This window comes from Melozone crissalis, unplaced genomic scaffold (genome assembly GCF_028551555.1).
Source record: "Melozone crissalis strain CALT ecotype California unplaced genomic scaffold, PUWL_Pcris_2 ptg000161l_1, whole genome shotgun sequence".
NCBI lineage: Eukaryota > Metazoa > Chordata > Aves > Passeriformes > Passerellidae > Melozone > Melozone crissalis.
Window position 1 is genome coordinate 170,870 of NW_026535932.1, and position 16,207 is coordinate 187,076.

At 55.3% G+C, this 16,207-nt stretch overlaps 2 protein-coding genes and 7 pseudogenes across 2 annotated transcripts; 5 read left to right on the plus strand and 4 right to left on the minus strand.

Moving 5' to 3' along the window:
* Positions 1 to 293: 293 nt before the first annotated feature.
* LOC128948831 (scale keratin-like) lies at positions 294 to 733 on the minus strand (annotated as a pseudogene).
* An 871-nt stretch (positions 734 to 1,604) lies between these two features.
* Positions 1,605 to 2,213, plus strand: LOC128948832 (scale keratin-like; annotated as a pseudogene).
* A 1,446-nt stretch (positions 2,214 to 3,659) lies between these two features.
* On the minus strand, positions 3,660 to 4,099 carry LOC128948833 (scale keratin-like; annotated as a pseudogene).
* Positions 4,100 to 4,959: 860 nt separating this feature from the next.
* On the plus strand, positions 4,960 to 5,568 carry LOC128948834 (scale keratin-like; annotated as a pseudogene).
* A 1,461-nt stretch (positions 5,569 to 7,029) lies between these two features.
* LOC128948835 (scale keratin-like) lies at positions 7,030 to 7,783 on the minus strand (annotated as a pseudogene).
* A 517-nt stretch (positions 7,784 to 8,300) lies between these two features.
* Positions 8,301 to 8,909, plus strand: LOC128948836 (scale keratin-like; annotated as a pseudogene).
* A 1,342-nt stretch (positions 8,910 to 10,251) lies between these two features.
* On the minus strand, positions 10,252 to 10,691 carry LOC128948837 (scale keratin-like; annotated as a pseudogene).
* Positions 10,690 to 11,696, plus strand: LOC128948838 (scale keratin-like). The gene is made up of 3 exons (XM_054293598.1): positions 10,690 to 10,765; positions 10,972 to 11,000; positions 11,301 to 11,696. Exons 1-3 carry the CDS (start codon positions 10,690 to 10,692, stop codon positions 11,694 to 11,696), a joined length of 501 nt encoding a protein of 166 aa, XP_054149573.1.
* A 4,105-nt stretch (positions 11,697 to 15,801) lies between these two features.
* LOC128948851 (scale keratin-like) lies at positions 15,802 to 16,176 on the plus strand. The gene has a single exon (XM_054293611.1). The coding sequence runs from the start codon at positions 15,811 to 15,813 to the stop codon at positions 16,174 to 16,176; it is 366 nt and encodes a 121-aa protein (XP_054149586.1). The 5' UTR covers positions 15,802 to 15,810.
* Positions 16,177 to 16,207: the final 31 nt, after the last annotated feature.

The following is a 16,207-nucleotide window of genomic DNA, read 5'->3' on the forward strand; positions in this document are numbered from 1 at the left end:
CATTATGCATTGCCCCTGGCCATCCACCAACACTGTTTCCCTTCCCACTCTAGGAACGCCCCATGCCTACGGATATCTTTGTTTTGGCAAAGGAGGCAAAGAGACAGGAATTGGATGCAGGAAAACTTTATTGCATCAACAAGGGCAGGAGAGGAAGAGAGAGGGAGGGCGGGGAGGCCGGAGGCAGGCTGGGTGTCACGGGCTGCAGGAGGCCAGGGCAGCTTGTGCAGAGCTCAAGGTGTCCATGCTGGGCTGAGGCGGCACCAGGGCCTTTGAGGCTGTTGCTGGTGGCTCTAGCAGGGCCCGCAGGTGTCCCAGAGCTTCTTGCTGTAGCGGGGCAGGGCGCAAGGGCTGCAGGCGGGAGCAGCGTAGGCTCTGCCAAAGGTGCAGAGGCCCCCCGAGGCCTGGGTGGCGCCGGTGCCATAGAGGCCGCCCAGCCCCAGGGAGCCGCCAAAGGCCGGTGCTCCGGAGGAGCCCACCACGGCCTGCTGGGGGAAGGAGCTGAGGATGGGGCCGGGGAAGGTGACCACCACGGGAGGGGGCTGGATGAAGGCAGACGAGTCGGGGCACTGGCGGGCGCACAGCTCGTTGCAGCTCTCAGCGATGGGCTGGGGCACAGCCACGCTGGTCCTGGGCACTGGGTACAGCTCAGCGCTGGTCCTGGGTGGGCACAGGTCGTAGCAGGACATCTTGGAGTGGGATGCGAGGGTGCTCTGCAAGAGAGGGTAGCCATGGCAGGAGAGCAGCCCAGGGCAGCAGCACCCAAGACACAGGGGCTGGGGCTGGAGCAGGGAGCCACCAGCAGAAGTGCTGGCACACTTACCCTTGTTCCTGAGGAGGAGAAGGTGGCCAGGGCACTGCTTGCTCCACTCTGGCCCAGGAAGGGCTTTTATAGCAACCATGGGGATTGCTCATCTCCAGCCTGGCCAATCTGCACAGGGGACACTCCCTTCTGCTGCTGCTGACACCAGGGCTGTGCGGCCCCTGCCCCTCCCTGAGTCAGCATCCCCCACGTGCCAGCCCAGCACATCCCACTGCCCAAGTGATCTTTGCCTTCCTGACATGTGAGGGACTTGATAGCAGGGATTGCACCCTGGAATGGGGTCCAGGAACACCAGTAAGGAGCTGGAGCATCAGGGGTAGGAGTTTCAGGAGCCTTTAACATGGAGGGCATGGGTGCATCACAGAACAGCCCAGCAGAACCAGACTACATCTCTTTGCCCTCGGTGTACTGGAGATTCCACATGGCTGAGTTCAAAGGCTTGTCCAGTCAGGCCTGATCTTCATAGAGCAAAGAGCAGAGATGTCCATCTGGCCCAGGCTGATTCCAGCCCTGCCCCACCCCTTTGGACCATTAAAGATGTTCCTGGAGCCCATTCCTGGGTGCCATTGTGCTTATCAAGTATGTGAAGTGGCAGGAAGGACGATCAGTTGGTCAGCAGGATGTGCTGGGCTGGCACGTGGGGGATGCTGACTCAGGGAGGGGCAGGGGCTGCACAGCCCTGGTGTCAGCAGCAGCAGCAGAAGCAGCAGCAGCAGCAGAAGCAGCAACAGCAGGGACTATCCCCTGTGCAGATTGGCCAGGCTGGAGCTGAGCAATCCCCATGCTTGCTATAAAAGCCCTGCCTGGGCCAGAGTGGAGCAAGCAGTGCCCTGGCCACCTTCTCCTCCTCGGGAACAAGGGTAAGTGTGCCAGCGCTTCTGCTGGGGGCTCCCTGCTCCAACCCTGGCCCCTGTGGCTCGGGTGCTGCTGCCCTTGGCTGCTCTCCTGCCATGGCTGCCCTCTCTTGCAGAGCACCCTCGCATCCCACTCCAAGATGTCCTGCTACGACCTGTGCCCACCCAGGACCAGCGCTGAGCTGTGCCCAGTGCCCAGGACCAGCGTGGCTGTGCCCCAGCCCATCGCTGAGAGCTGCAACGAGCTGTGCGCCCGCCAGTGCCCCGACTCGTCTGCCTTCATCCAGCCCCCACCCGTGGTGGTCACCTTCCCCGGCCCCATCCTCAGCTCCTTCCCCCAGCAGGCCGTGGTGGGCTCCTCCGGAGCACCGGCCTTTGGCGGCTCCCCGGGGCTGGGCGGCCTCTATGGCACCGGCGCCACCCAGACCTCGGGGGGCCTCTGCACCTTTGGCAGAGCCTACGCTGCTCCCGCCTGCAGCCCTTGCGCCCTGCCCCGCTACAGCAAGAAGCTCTGGGACACCTGCGGGCCCTGCTAGAGCCACCAGCAACAGCCCCAAAGGCTCTGGCGCCACCTCAGCCCAGCATGGAGAAATTGAGCTTTGCACAAGCTGCCCTGGCCTCCTGCAGCCTGTGACACCAGGTCTGCCTCCGGCCTGTCCACCCTTCTTCTTCCTGCCTCTCCTGCCCTTGTTGGCACAATAAAGTTTTCCTGCATTCAAATCCTCCTGTTTCTTTGCCTCCTTTTCTGATGTCATATATACCCCTGGGGATGGGGGACTTCCAAGAGTGGAAGAGGAAGTAATTGGTTATGCCGGGAGAGCATCACCGATGGGTGATATGGGAATGGAATGTGTAATACAAAGGGGAAGGTTGTACAGAATTGGATGGGACACTGGAAGTTAAAGTGGAGGTGAAAATGAAATCAAAGTGGAAATGGAAGCATACGAAGGATAGCTGTGGGAACTGGTGAGGTTTGGTGACAGAGAAGAAGGGTAAGGAAAAGGAGGAGAAAAAGGAGAAGGAGAAGGAGATGGAGTATGAGAAGGACAAGGACAAAGAGCTCTGAGCACTCTACTTAAAGACAGAGAGATCTCCTGGCTTGCCGTCCATAAGACCCTGAGCTCTCATGGACCTGCAGCTTTGTTGCCATGACTGGGGTTGGCCATGGAGCTGAGAGCCAACCTGGGGCAAATGCTACCAGAGCTCCAAGCCCTCTCAGCCACCATGGCTCTTTTAAAGGATGTGGGACAGAAATCAGAGAGACACTTCACTGTCACTCTTTCCTGGACATGAAATTTCCTTGCCATCATTCCCTTCGCCATCAGTTTCTACGACATAGTCTTCCTTCTTTATATTTCTCCAAATCGTTGTTTCCCATCTTCTATTTATTCTTCTCCTTCCTCTACTTCCTCTTGTCTTTCTTATTTGCATTCTCTTTCCTCTCCTTATCCTCCTTGTCCTCCTTCCTCTCCTTCATCTCATCATCCTCCGCCTCCTTCTGCTTCCCCTTCTTGTCCTCCTTCTTGTCCTCTTTCTCCTCTTTCTCCTCCTTCTCCTCCTTGTCCTAACACAACCTTATCCCATCAGGAGCTATTTTTGATTCACTGTCCATTTGGGTATCATTTTCTTGTCTACATTATTGTCCTCCGCCCATGTCCCTCATCTCTTTTACTTTTCCTTTGTCTTCCATTTTCCATTGACCCTGGCTATCCCAGAAATACCATTTACCCTCCCAGTCTTGGAATATCCTCATCCCCGAGCATGTCCTGTATATCGCAAAGGAGGCAAAGAGATAGAAGTTGGACGCAGGAAAACTTTATTGTATGAACCAGGAGAGGAGAGGCATGGAGAGGGAGGGTGGGCAGGCTGGAGGCAGGCCAGGTGTCATGGGCTGCAGGAGGCCAGGGCAGCATGTGCAGAGCTCAGCTTCTCCATGCTGGGCTGAGGCAGCGCCAGAGCCTTTGGGGCTGTTGCTGGTGGCTCTAGCAGGGCCCGCAGGTGTCCCAGAGCTTCTTGCTGTAGCGGGGCAGGGCGCAAGGGCTGCAGGCGGGAGCAGCGTAGGCTCTGCCAAAGGTGCAGAGGCCCCCCGAGGCCTGGGTGGCGCCGGCGCCATAGAGGCCGCCCAGCCCCAGGGAGCCGCCAAAGGCCGGTGCTCCGGAGGAGCCCACCACGGCCTGCTGGGGGAAGGAGCTGAGGATGGGGCCGGGGAAGGTGACCACCACGGGTGGGGGCTGGATGAAGGCAGATGAGTCGGGGCACTGGCGGGCGCACAGCTCGTTGCAGCTCTCAGTGATGGGCTGGGGCACAGCCACGCTGGTCCTGGGCACTGGGTACAGCTCAGCGCTGGTCCTGGGTGGGCACAGGTCGTAGCAGGACATCTTGGAGTGGGATGCGAGGGTGCTCTGCAAGAGAGGGCAGCCATGGCAGGAGAGCAGCCCAGGGCAGCAGCACCCAAGACACAGGGGCTGGGGCTGGAGCAGGGAGCCACCAGCAGAAGCGCTGGCGCACTTACCCTTGTTCCCGAGGAGGAGAAGGTGGCCTGGGCACTGCTTGCTCCACTCTGGCCCAGGCAGGGCTTTTATAGCAACCATGGGGATTACTCATCTCCAGCCTGGCCAATCTGCACAGGGAACACTCCCTCCTGCTGCTGCTGCTGCTGCAGCTGCTGACACCAGGGCTGTGTGACCCCTGCCCCTCCCTGAGTCAGCATCCCCCAGGTGCCAGCCCAGGACATCCCACTGCCCAAGTGATCTTTTCCTTCCTGACACATCACATACTTGATAGCAGGGATGGCACCCAGGAATGGACTCCAGGAAGAGGTTTAATAGTCCAAATGGTTGGGCAGGGCTGGAATCGGCCTGGCTCACATGGACATCTCTGCTCTTTGGACTACGTAGATCAGGCCTGCCAGGAGTAGTCTTTGTTCCCAGTGTCATGGAACCCCCGGGGCAATGACTGCGGGCACATGGGGTCTGGTTCTGCTGGGCTAGAGTGTAATGCACAGATGGCCTTCATCTTGAAGACTTCTGCCATTCCTGATCCACACGCATCAGCCCCAGACAGGGGTCCCTCTAACCTAAGTGCCATCCCTGTTATCAGGGATATGACGTACCAGGAAGGACAAGATGGCATGGGCAGCGGCATGTGCTGGGCTGGCACCTGGGGGATGCTGACTCAGGGAGGGGCAGAGGCTGCACAGCCCCGGTGTCAGCAGCAGCAGCAGCAGCAGCAGCAGGGAGTGTCCCCTGTGCAGATTGGCCAGGCTGAAGCTGAGCCATCCCCATGGTTGCTATAAAAGCCCTGCCTGGGCCAGAGTGGAGCAAGCAGTGCCCTGGCCACCTTCTCCTCCTCGGGAACAAGGGTAAGTGTGCCAGCACTTCTGCTGGTGGCTCCCTTCTCCGACCCCGGCCCCTGTGGCTCAGGTGCTGCTGCCCTGGGCTGCTCTCCTGCCATGGCTGCCCTCTCTTGTAGAGCACCCTCGCATCCCACTCCAAGATGTCCTGCTACGACCTGTGCCCACCCAGGACCAGCGCTGACCTGTGCCCAGTGCCCAGGACCAGCGTGGCTGTGCCCCAGCCCATCGCTGAGAGCTGCAACGAGCTGTGCGCCCGCCAGTGCCCCGACTCGTCTGCCTTCATCCAGCCCCCACCCGTGGTGGTCACCTTCCCCGGCCCCATCCTCAGCTCCTTCCCCCAGCAGGCCGTGGTGGGCTCCTCCGGAGCACCGGCCTTTGGCGGCTCCCTGGGGCTGGGTGGCCTCTATGGCGCCGGCGCCACCCAGGCCTCGGGGGGCCTCTGCACCTTTGGCAGAGCCTACGCTGCTCCCGCCTGCAGCCCTTGCGCCCTGCCCCGCTACAGCAAGAAGCTCTGGGACACCTGCGGGCCCTGCTAGAGCCACCAGCAACAGCCCCAAAGGCCGTGGCACCGCATCAGCCCAGCATGGAGAAGCTGAGCTCTGCACAAGCTGCCCTGGCCTCCTGCAGCCCCTGACACCCGGCCTGCCTCCGGCCTGCCCACCCTCCCTCTCCCTGCCTCTCCTGCTCTTCTTGGTGCAATAAAGTTTTCCTGCATCCAATTCCTTTCTCTTTGCTTCCTTTGCGAAAAACAGGATATTCTCGGGGATGAGGATATTCTAAGAGTGGGAGGGCATATGACGTTTCTGGGATAGCCGGCCGGGATCAATGGAAGATGGAAGACGAAGGAAAAGTGAAAGAGATGAGGGACATGAACAGAGGACAATAATGTAGACAAGAAAATGATACCAAAATGCACACTGAGTGAAGAGATAGCTAATGATGGGACAGGGTTGGATTAGGAGAAGGTAGAGAAGGCTCAGAAGGACGAGAAGCACAAGAAGGACAAGGGGAAGGAGAAGTCAGAGGAAGAGAAGGAGCAGAGGAAGGAGGGGAAGGAGGAGAAGAAGAGAAAAGAGAACCCGAAGAAGAAATACAAGAGGAAGTAGAAGAAGGAGAAGAGGAAATAGAAGATGGGAAACAAGGATTTGGAAAAATATAAAGCAGATAGAGTAAGACATAGCAGGGGAAGGAGAAGAAGTTGATCAAAAGAAATTTATCGTACAGGGAAGATTAATGAGGAAGTCTCTCTGACTTCTGTCCCAGGTCCTTTAGCAGAGCCATTGCGGCACAGAGGAATTGGAGCTCTCGTAGCCTTTGCGCTGGAATGGGTCCAAACTCCATTTCCAAGCCCACTCTTTGCCAACACAACTGCACATGTGTAAGAGCCACTGGTCTCTCGGCCAGCAAGTTGGGGGATCTGTCTTTCTTCAGGCAGAATATTCAGAGCTCCTTCTCCTTGTGCTTGTGCTTGTCCTTGTCCTTGACCTGCTCCTTCTCCTCCTTCAAATTCTTCTCCTTCTCATCTTCTCTCTATTTCTTGTACTGCGTCTCATTCTTCTTTGCCTGGTTCTCTGTCTCCTCACATCTCCGGTTCCAAAAGTTCTTTGTCGTATCCTTTCATTTCCACTTTGATTTCAATTGCATCTCCACTTTAACCTCCAATGACCTATTCCCTCTTCTTTTTAACGTTCCCCTTCCTCTTAGATTCCCATTTCCTGTGGTCATACCAGCAAAATTGATTCCCTTCCCACACGTGAAACACCCCCATTCCAATGGTCTTCATGACTGCAGAAAAGGAGGCAAAGAAACAGGAATTGGATGCAGGAAAACTTTATTGCACCAAGAAGGGCAGGAGAGGCAGGGAGAGGGAGGTTGGGCAGGCCGGAGGCAGGCTGGGTGTCACGGGCTGCAGGAGGCCAGGGCAGCTTGTGCAGAGCTCAGCTTCTCCATGCTGGGCTGAGGCGGTGCCATGGCCTTTGGGGCTGTTGCTGGTGGCTCTAGCAGGGCCCGCAGGTGTCCCAGAGCTTCTTGCTGTAGCGGGGCAGGGCGCAAGGGCTGCAGGCGGGAGCAGCGTAGGCTCTGCCAAAGGTGCAGAGGCCTCCCGAGGCCTGGGTGGCTCCGGCACCATAGAGGCCGCCCAGCCCCAGGGAGCCGCCAAAGGCCGGTGCTCCGGAGGAGCCCACCACGGCCTGCTGGGGGAAGGAGCTGAGGATGGGGCCGGGGAAGGTGACCACCACGGGCGGGGGCTGGATGAAGGCAGACGAGTCGGGGCACTGGCGGGCGCACAGCTCGTTGCAGCTCTCAGCGATGGGCTGGGGCACAGCCACGCTGGTCCTGGGCACTGGGCACAGCTCAGCGCTGCTCCTGGGTGGGCACAGGTCGTAGCAGGACATCTTGGAGTGGGATGCAAGGGTGCTCTGCAAGAGAGGGCAGCCATGGCAGGAGAGCAGCCCAGGGCAGCAGCGCCCCGGCCACAGGGGCCGGGGCTGGAGCAGGGAGCCACCAGCAGAAGTGCTGGCACACTTACCCTTGTTCCCGAGGAGGAGAAGGTGGCCAGGGCACAGCTTGCTCCACTCTGGCCCAGGCAGGGCTTTTATAGCAGCCCCGGCATTCCTCAGCTCCGTCCTGGCCAATCTGCACAGAGGACACTCCCTTCTGCTGCTGCTGACACCAGGACTGTGTGGCCCCTGCCCCTCCCTGAGTCAGCATCCCCCCAGGTGCCAGCCCAGCACATGCCGCTGCCCACGCCATCTTGTCCTTCCTGGCACGTCATATCCCTGATAACAGGGATGGCACTTAGGTTAGAGGAACACCTGTCAGGGGCTGGTGCGTGTGGGGCAGGAATAGTAGAATCCCTCAAAACGAAGGGCATCTCTGCATTACGGGAGAGCCCAGCAGAACCAGACTCCATCTGCTGGCAGTCAGTGCCGAGGGGGTTCCACGAGACTGCAAACAAAGAACTCTCCTGTCAGGCCTGAACTTCATAGGGTCCATCTGGCCCAGGCTGATTCCAGCCCTGCCCCACCCCTTTGGACCATTAAACCTGTTGCTGGAACCCATTCCTGGGTGCCATCCCGGCTATCAAGTATGTGACGTGTCAGGGAGGACATGATCTCTTGGGCAGTGGGATGTGCTGGGCTGGCACCTGGGGGATGCTGACTCAGGGAGGGGCAGGGGCCACACAGCCCAGGTGTCAGCAGCCGCAGCAGCAGCAGCAGCAGGGAGTGTCCCCTGTGCAGATTGGCCAGGCTGGAGCTGAGCCATCCCCATGGTTGCTATAAAAGCCCTGCCTGGGCCAGAGTGGAGCAAGCAGTGCCCTGGCCACCTTCTCCTCCTCGGGAACAAGGGTAAGTGTGCCAGCGCTTCTGCTGGTGGCTCCCTTCTCGAACCCCGGCCCCTGTGGCTCAGGCGCTGCTGCCCTTGGCTGCTCTCCTGCCATGGCTACCCTCTCTTGCAGAGCACCCTCACATCCCACTCCAAGATGTCCTGCTATGACCTGTGCCCACCCAGGACCAGCGCTGACCTGTGCCCAGTGCCCAGGACCAGCGTGGCTGTGCCCCAGCCCATCGCTGAGAGCTGCAACGAGCTGTGCGCCCGCCAGTGCCCCGACTCGTCTGCCTTCATCCAGCCCCCACCCGTGGTGGTCACCTTCCCCGGCCCCATCCTCAGCTCCTTCCCCCAGCAGGCCGTGGTGGGCTCCTCCGGAGCACCGGCCTTTGGCGGCTCCCTGGGGCTGGGCGGCCTCTATGGCGCCGGCGCCACCCAGGCCTCGGGGGGCCTCTGCACCTTTGGCAGAGCCTACGCTGCTCCCGCCTGCAGCCCTTGCGCCCTGCCCCGCTACAGCAAGAAGCTCTGGGACACCTGCGGGTCCTGCTAGAGCCACGAGCAACAGCCCCAAAGGCCGTGGCACCGCTTCAGCCCAGCATGGAGAAGCTGAGCTCTGCACAAGCTGCCCTGGCCTCCTGCAGCCTGTGACACCCAGCCTGCCTCCGGCCTGCCCACCCTCCCTCTCCCTGCCTCCTCTGCCTTTCTTGGTACAATAAAGTTTTCCTGCATCCAATTCCTGTTCCTTTGCTTTTTTTTGTCCTGTCATGAAGACCCCAGGGAATGGGGAATTCCAAAAGTGGGAGGAGAATCAGTGTTCCTTGGAAAACTGAAAATGGAAGCTTACAGTATCGGTAAAATAGAATTTGGAATGGGTACATGGGCAGTTGCATTGGAGAAGAAAACAGCAACAAAGTGGAAGTGGATTGATGTCAAGGAGAGAAGAGGGAATGCTTCACGAAATGATAAGAGGAAGGACAAGGACAAGGATAAGGATATGGTCAAGGACAAGGACACGGACCAGGTCAAGGACAAGGAGGTGCGAGCACTGTACCTGAAAGTAGACATATCCCCTGCTCACAGGCAATGACACTATGGGCCTTTAAAGACCTGCCACCATGCTGGCAATGAGATGAACTGTCCCCAGAGCTGGGAGCCATCCAGGAGCACAGGCTGTCACATCTCCTGTGCCTCTGCATCACCCATGGCTTTGAATAAGGAATCAGGGACAGAAATCAGAGACAAACTTGCCCATCACTATGCCCTATATATTTTTTATTTGCATCATCAGTTCCATCTCTCGTTCTCTATCTCTTTTTCTTTCTCTCTTTTTAAAACTTCTTTGTCACCTCATGTCTCATGTTCTGTTTCCTCTTCTCGTTCTCGTTCTCGTTCTCGTTCTCGTTCTCGTTCTCGTTCTCCTTCTCCTTCTCCTTCTCCTTCTCCTTCTCCTTCTCCATCATCTTCTCCATCATCTTCTCCTTTTCTTCCTCCCTCTAAACCCAGTACTTTGTCTTCTGATTCCCTTTCCCCTTTGAATTCATTATCTTCCCCATGTCACCATGCACTGTCCACTTCCCATTTATATTTTCTATCCACTTCCATTTTCAGTTGCCCAGACAATCCCCCAAGACGGATTCCCATCCCACTCCCAGAATTCCCCATCCCCAGGGCAATTCATGACTCCAGAAAAGGAGGAAAACAGACAGGAACTGAATGCAGAAAAGCTTTATTGCATCAACAAGGGCAGGAGAGGCAGGGAGAGGGAGGGTGGGCAGGCCGGAGGCAGGCTGGGTGTCAGGGGCTGCAGGAGGCCAGGGCAGCTTGTGCAGAGCTCAGCTTCTCCATGCTGGGCTGAGGCGGCACCAGGGCCTTTGGGGCTGTTGCTGGTGGCTCTAGCAGGGCCCGCAGGTGTCCCAGAGCTTCTTGCTGTAGCGGGGCAGGGTGCAAGGGCTGCAGGCAGGAGCAGCGTAGGCTCTGCCAAAGGTGCAGAGGCCCCCCGAGGCCTGGGTGGCGCCGGTGCCATAGAGGCCACCCAGCCCCAGGGAGCCACCAAAGGCCGGTGCTCCGGAGGAGCCCACCACGGCCTGCTGGGGGAAGGAGCTGAGGATGGGGCCGGGGAAGGTGACCACCACGGGCGGGGGCTGGATGAAGGCAGACGAGTCGGGGCACTGGCGGGCGCACAGCTCGTTGCAGCTCTCAGCGATGGGCTGGGGCACAGCCACGCTGGTCCTGGGCACTGGGCACAGGTCAGCGCTGGTCCTGGGTGGGCACAGGTCATAGCAGGACATCTTGGAGTGGGATGCGAGGGTGCTCTGCAAGAGAGGGCAGCCATGGCAGGAGAGCAGCCAAGGGCAGCAGCACCCGAGCCACAGGGGCCGCGGCTGGAGCAGGGAGCCACCAGCAGAAGTGCTGGCACACTTACCCTTGTTCCTGAGGAGGAGAAGGTGGCCAGGGCACTGCTTGCTCCACTCTGGCCCTGGCAGGGCTTTTATAGCAAGCATGGGGATTCCTCAGCTCCATCCTGGCCAATCTGCACAGGGGACACTCCCTGCTGCTGCTGCTGACACCGGGGCTGTGCGGACCTTGCCCCTCCCTGAGTCAGCATCCCCCAGGTGCCCGCCCAGCACATCCCACTGCCCAGGTGATCTTGGCCTTCCTGCCATGTCAGATCCTTCATAGCAGGGATGGCACCCAGGAATCGGCTACAGATTGGCCAGGCTGGAGCTGAGCAATGCCGGGGCTGCTATAAAAGCCCTGCCTGGGCCAGAGTGGATCAAGCAGTGCCCTGGCCACCTTCTCCTCCTCCGGAACAAGGGTAAGTGTGCCAGCGCTTCTGCTGGCGGCTCTCTGACTCCCTGGCCTTTGACTCGGTCACTGCCCTGGGCTGCTCTCCTGCCATGGCTGCCCTCTCTTGCAGAGCACCCTCGCATCCCACTCCAAGATGTCCTGCTATGACCTGTGCCCACCCAGGACCAGCGCTGAGCTGTGCCCAGTGCCCAGGACCAGCGTGGCTGTGCCCCAGCCCATCGCTGAGAGCTGCAACGAGCTGTGCGCCCGCCAGTGCCCCGACTCGTCTGCCTTCATCCAGCCCCCACCCGTGGTGGTCACCTTCCCCGGCCCCATCCTCAGCTCCTTCCCCCAGCAGGCCGTGGTGGGCTCCTCCGGAGCACCGGCCTTTGGCGGCTCCCTGGGGCTGGGCGGCCTCTATGGCGCCGGCGCCACCCAGGCCTCGGGAGGCCTCTGCACCTTTGGCAGAGCCTACGCTGCTCCCGCCTGCAGCCCTTGCGCCCTGCCCCGCTACAGCAAGAAGCTCTGGGACACCTGCGGGCCCTGCTAGGCTTATCCTGGAGTCTTTTTTGTCTGTCAGCAATGGAGGAATCTAGAAATTGTTCATCTAAATCTTTGCCATTTTTGCTCTTTCCCTTAAAACTTGTCTCTTCCTATATTTAGTATTTTACTTTGTCTCCACTTTGAAAATGTAATCCCTAATGTTTTATTTTGTGAATTTATTATGTATCAGAATTTAATTTTTCTTTTCTTTTCTTTGGTCTTTATTGTTTATCTCGGTTATATCAACCTCATGTAGTCTTTGCATTTATTCAGCCCTGCTTCTTGACATTTGCATGAATTATAAAATTTAGCTTTATATTTTGGATTCTCTTTGTTCCTCTCCTTTTCCCATATTTTCCTTTGTACTCTCTGTGATTTATACAAGTTGTTCCTGCAATAAATCTTCTATGCATCGAATTTTTGCGTTTTCATCTTTTTTTATTTAAATGGTGCTGATTACTCACTTGAGGTCTTACCTGCTTATAACAGAGCTATTCAACTTGACCATTTCTGGTTGTTTAGATCTCTGAAGAGGGCCTGGGAGTGCTGGAGCCACTCTGAGAGGACCAGCCTGCCCTGGATGACACAAAAGGGAAAGTCAGAGCAGGGCAGGGCCCGGCCTGGCCAAACCCAGCGGCTACGAACGATCTGATGAGGGCTGAGGTGCTCGGCCGCTCCTCCCTGCTTTGGGCGCTGTTAATCAGCTCTGGGGCATGCAAGGGCTACAATGCAACAAAACAGGGAGCAGAGATCACTGCTCAGTGCTTCCCAAGTGCTCTCACGGCCCTTGTTCCTCAGAAAATCTGCACTTTCAGGTTTTTTTCCTCACAGGAACCCCTCAAAATAAATTTTGTATTCCAGAGAGTGCTGAAATTGTGGTGTTTTTAATACAAAGTCGAGAGAGGTAATCACAGAATCATGGAATTATTTGGGTGGGAAGGGATCTTAAAATCATCTCATTCCACGCCCTGCCATGGGCAGGGACAGCTTCCACCACACCAGGTTGCTGCAAGCCCTGTCCAGCCTGGCCTTGGGCGCTGCCAGGGATGGGACAGCCATGGAATATCCTGTGCCAGGGCCTCCCCATGCTCACAGGGAGGAATTTATCCCCAAAATTGGATCTAAACCCCCTCCCTGTCAGTCCCATTCCCCCTTATCCTGTCACTCCATCTCTTGGGAAAGGGATTCTCATAGCATTAAGTAGTGAAAACACTTAGAGAATATATCCATCTTATACATTTTTTTTTCTGTTTGTCTCCATTAGCTGGGAGACAAGGGCATAATTTCACAAACACATTCATAGAAAAGAGAATTCCTAATTCATATTTGAGAAGCTTACTCTATCAATAACTATTCCATTAAACTTGATTGCTATTCAGTTTTTTGTACATGTTTTTTGTAGCTCTTTCAGGTCCTGCAAGGCCACAGTGAGGTCACCTCAGAGCTTCCCCTTCTCCAAACAGAATAATCCCAATTGTCTCAGCCTTTCCTCCCAGCAGAGCTGCTCCATCCCTTGGATCATCCTGGAGCCTCCTCTGGGCTCCCTCCAGCAGCTCCAGGTCCTCCCTGGGCTGGGGCAGCTCTGCAGGTGAGGTCTCACCTGAGCAGGGCAGAATCTCCCCTCCCCTGCTGCCCACGGGGGTTCCGATGCAGCCCATCAAAAGAGATTGGATTTAAAGGGAGTTTGTGCCAGGGATGAGGCACAACTTGCACTGACTGTCAGATTTTTGTAAAATATAAATCAAGGCAAGTAAATCCCCCCAGGCTGGGAGATGTGGGAACGACTCAATCCCTTTCTGTGCTTGGAGAATAATTTTTTTCCTTCCCCTGCAGCAAATACAGGGGAACTTTTTGGGGCAACAAACAAAACACAAACCTAAACCCAAATCCTTTTTCACCTGCAGTGGAAATGAAAATATTTGCATGAAACCAATATTTGGACCACAACAACCAATTTTCAGTGTAGGAATTAAGAGCAGATCTCTGGGGAGATTTCTCAGGAATAACAAGGGTCTGTAAAATGCACAGGATACAGGTGAAAACCTAAAAGTTGTGCTCTGAAAAATCACCAAGAAAAGATACATAATAATAAAATAAAGGTGGTACTACTACTACTACTACTACTATTACTACTACTACTACTACTACTACTACTACTACTAATAATAATAATAATAATAATAATAATAAACATTTTTAAATGGAAAATTTAGCTTGAAATAAGGCAAATACAGCAAAGGTGGAATCTTTAACTCACAGTGGGTTCAACCAGAGATACAGACAGGATTTTTTTTTTTTAAGAAGGAAAAGAAGAGCTGCACTAATCATTAACCCTTGACTTCCAATGGCAGAAATAATGACTTAATTAAAGTAATGGCAGGCACCACCTTGTTTCCTGCACATTAAAGCAGCTGGGATTGTGTAAGAGTGAAATGTCTAGATCACTCATGTCATACAACACCGAACATTAGCTGGGTTGAACAGCAGATAATGAATGTTTGTGAAATCATTACAAAGTATTTTTCTCAAGAAGGGCCAGAACACTCTTGACAAGAGATTGCACCCACGACATTAAAGAACAACCTTGATCTGCCTCTTTGATTTTTCCTCAAATTTGGAATCACAGGACTTGATATGGGAACATCCAGCATCTGAAATTTATTTCCCACTAAAACCTTGTTAGTTAAAGTGATTTTTATGTGGGATTGATTCCAAACCTTCCTCTCAATGGAAAACTATTGGGGAATTGCTGAGTGTCCTGGATGATCTCAGCAGATATTCATGACCCCTCAAATCCATGTCTGACCAACAAGGTCTCTTTAATTAGGGCTGGAAAACACATTTATTCCTGGGTAGTTCTGAAATAAACTGGTTTCTGCTTCTAATTAATTTATCAGATAATTTTAAAGGGCTGTTAAGGAAAAATGTCCATGTCAGCCAGAGATGAGTCTTACAAAATCTTGGAGCAGACGAGCTCATGACAAGGTTGTAAAGGAAGAAGCAACATGTGGAGTCAGCTTAATGAACATGGTAATTCCAGTGAGGTCACTCTAATGATGCCAGGAGTTGCCAGCACCAATTAAGACCCAAGATTAAAGAAATCAAGGTGGTGAAACTCCGACATCACACGATAGGAGAATGAGAATGAAATCAGAACTGCCACAAACTCCAAACTTTTGTGACTCAAAGCTGGTAAACAATTTATTTCAGGCAGAACCCCCAGTCCAAGCAAGATTCCAAGCCCTCAGGAATGTTTGGATCCTCTATATAAGCTCCAGTGCCTGGGTCCATCCAGACACTTCTCTCAGCTCATTCGCCTTGAGGAGCTTAGTGAGTATGAATTTTTAATTTCTTTCTATTTATTTAATCAGACCCTGTACCAGAGCAGTTGCAGAAGATTCCTTTAGGAATGCTGAGATTTAGAACAGTTTTACATTGTTTCTGTCTGGAATTATTCTTAATGAAACCAGTGGGAAATGGGGGATTTGGGTGTCCCAAAATCTTTGGGAGTCCCCAGATCTTCCCAACTTCTCAACTTCGGGGAAATTCATGGGAGATGGGACTGGGGTTCTTATATTGTTCTTCAGGGTAGGCATTTCCAAAAGCTGAATGAAAAAACCATGTGGGGCCAGAGCAAAGATCAGTCTGTGAGGTCTGGTCATTCTGGGGATGGTTTTACACAGGAATTTTTTTATTAAGGTGCTCAGTGAGTGTTGGCCATGACGACCAAGGCTGAACATAAACCACAATGCCGTGATTTCAATCATGTTGAAAATTTCTCTCATCAGCTTCTGAGTTTTTATAGTTTTTATGTCTCAGTTTTTTGCAAACCAACCCTGAGCCCTGGAGGATGTCATGCTATGACCCTTGGACAGGACAGACAGCTCCAAGCTAGGCACAGGGACTTGGGAAGGGATTGTGAGGTCTGGGGGTGTGGGGATCAGGGCTCTGAGGGGGCTGCAGGGCTCAAAGTCAGCACCGGGCAGGGTGGGCAAGGGTTTGGTCAGTCAGGGTTTGTGTTAAGTCTGAGAACAGTCCACTACAGAACTGGGAGATCGCCATGTCTGTCCTAACCCCTGTTTTTCTGAATCCCATTTCAGCCTCATCTCTCTCACGCCAAGATGTCCTGCTACGACCTGTGCCCACCGAAGACCAGCGTGGCTGTGCCCCAGCCCATCGCTGAGAGCTGCAACGAGCTGTGCGCCCGCCAGTGCCCCGACTCGTCTGCCTTCATCCAGCCCCCACCCGTGGTGGTCACCTTCCCCGGCCCCATCCTCAGCTCCTTCCCCCAGCAGGCCGTGGTGGGCTCCTCCGGAGCACCGGCCTTTGGCGGTTCCCTGGGGCTGGGCGGCCTCTATGGCACCGGCGCCACCCAGGCCTCGGGGGGCCTCTGCACCTTTGGCAGAGCCTACGCTGCTCCTGCCTGCAGCCCTTGCACCCTGCCCCGCTACAGCAAGAAGCTCTGGGACACCTGCGGGCCCTGCTAGAGCCACCAGCAACAGCCCCAAAGACCCTGGC

Coding starts and splice junctions, on each gene's coding strand:
- LOC128948838 (XM_054293598.1), top strand. CDS start 10,690: ATGGCAGGAGAGCAGCCAAGGGCAGCAGCACCCGAGCCACAGGGGCCG. Junction 10,766..10,971: donor GCAGGGAGCCACCAGCAGAA/GTGCTGGCACAC, acceptor AGCATCCCCCAG/GTGCCCGCCCAGCACATCCC. Junction 11,001..11,300: donor CAGCACATCCCACTGCCCAG/GTGATCTTGGCC, acceptor TCCCACTCCAAG/ATGTCCTGCTATGACCTGTG.
- LOC128948851 (XM_054293611.1), top strand. CDS start 15,811: ATGTCCTGCTACGACCTGTGCCCACCGAAGACCAGCGTGGCTGTGCCC.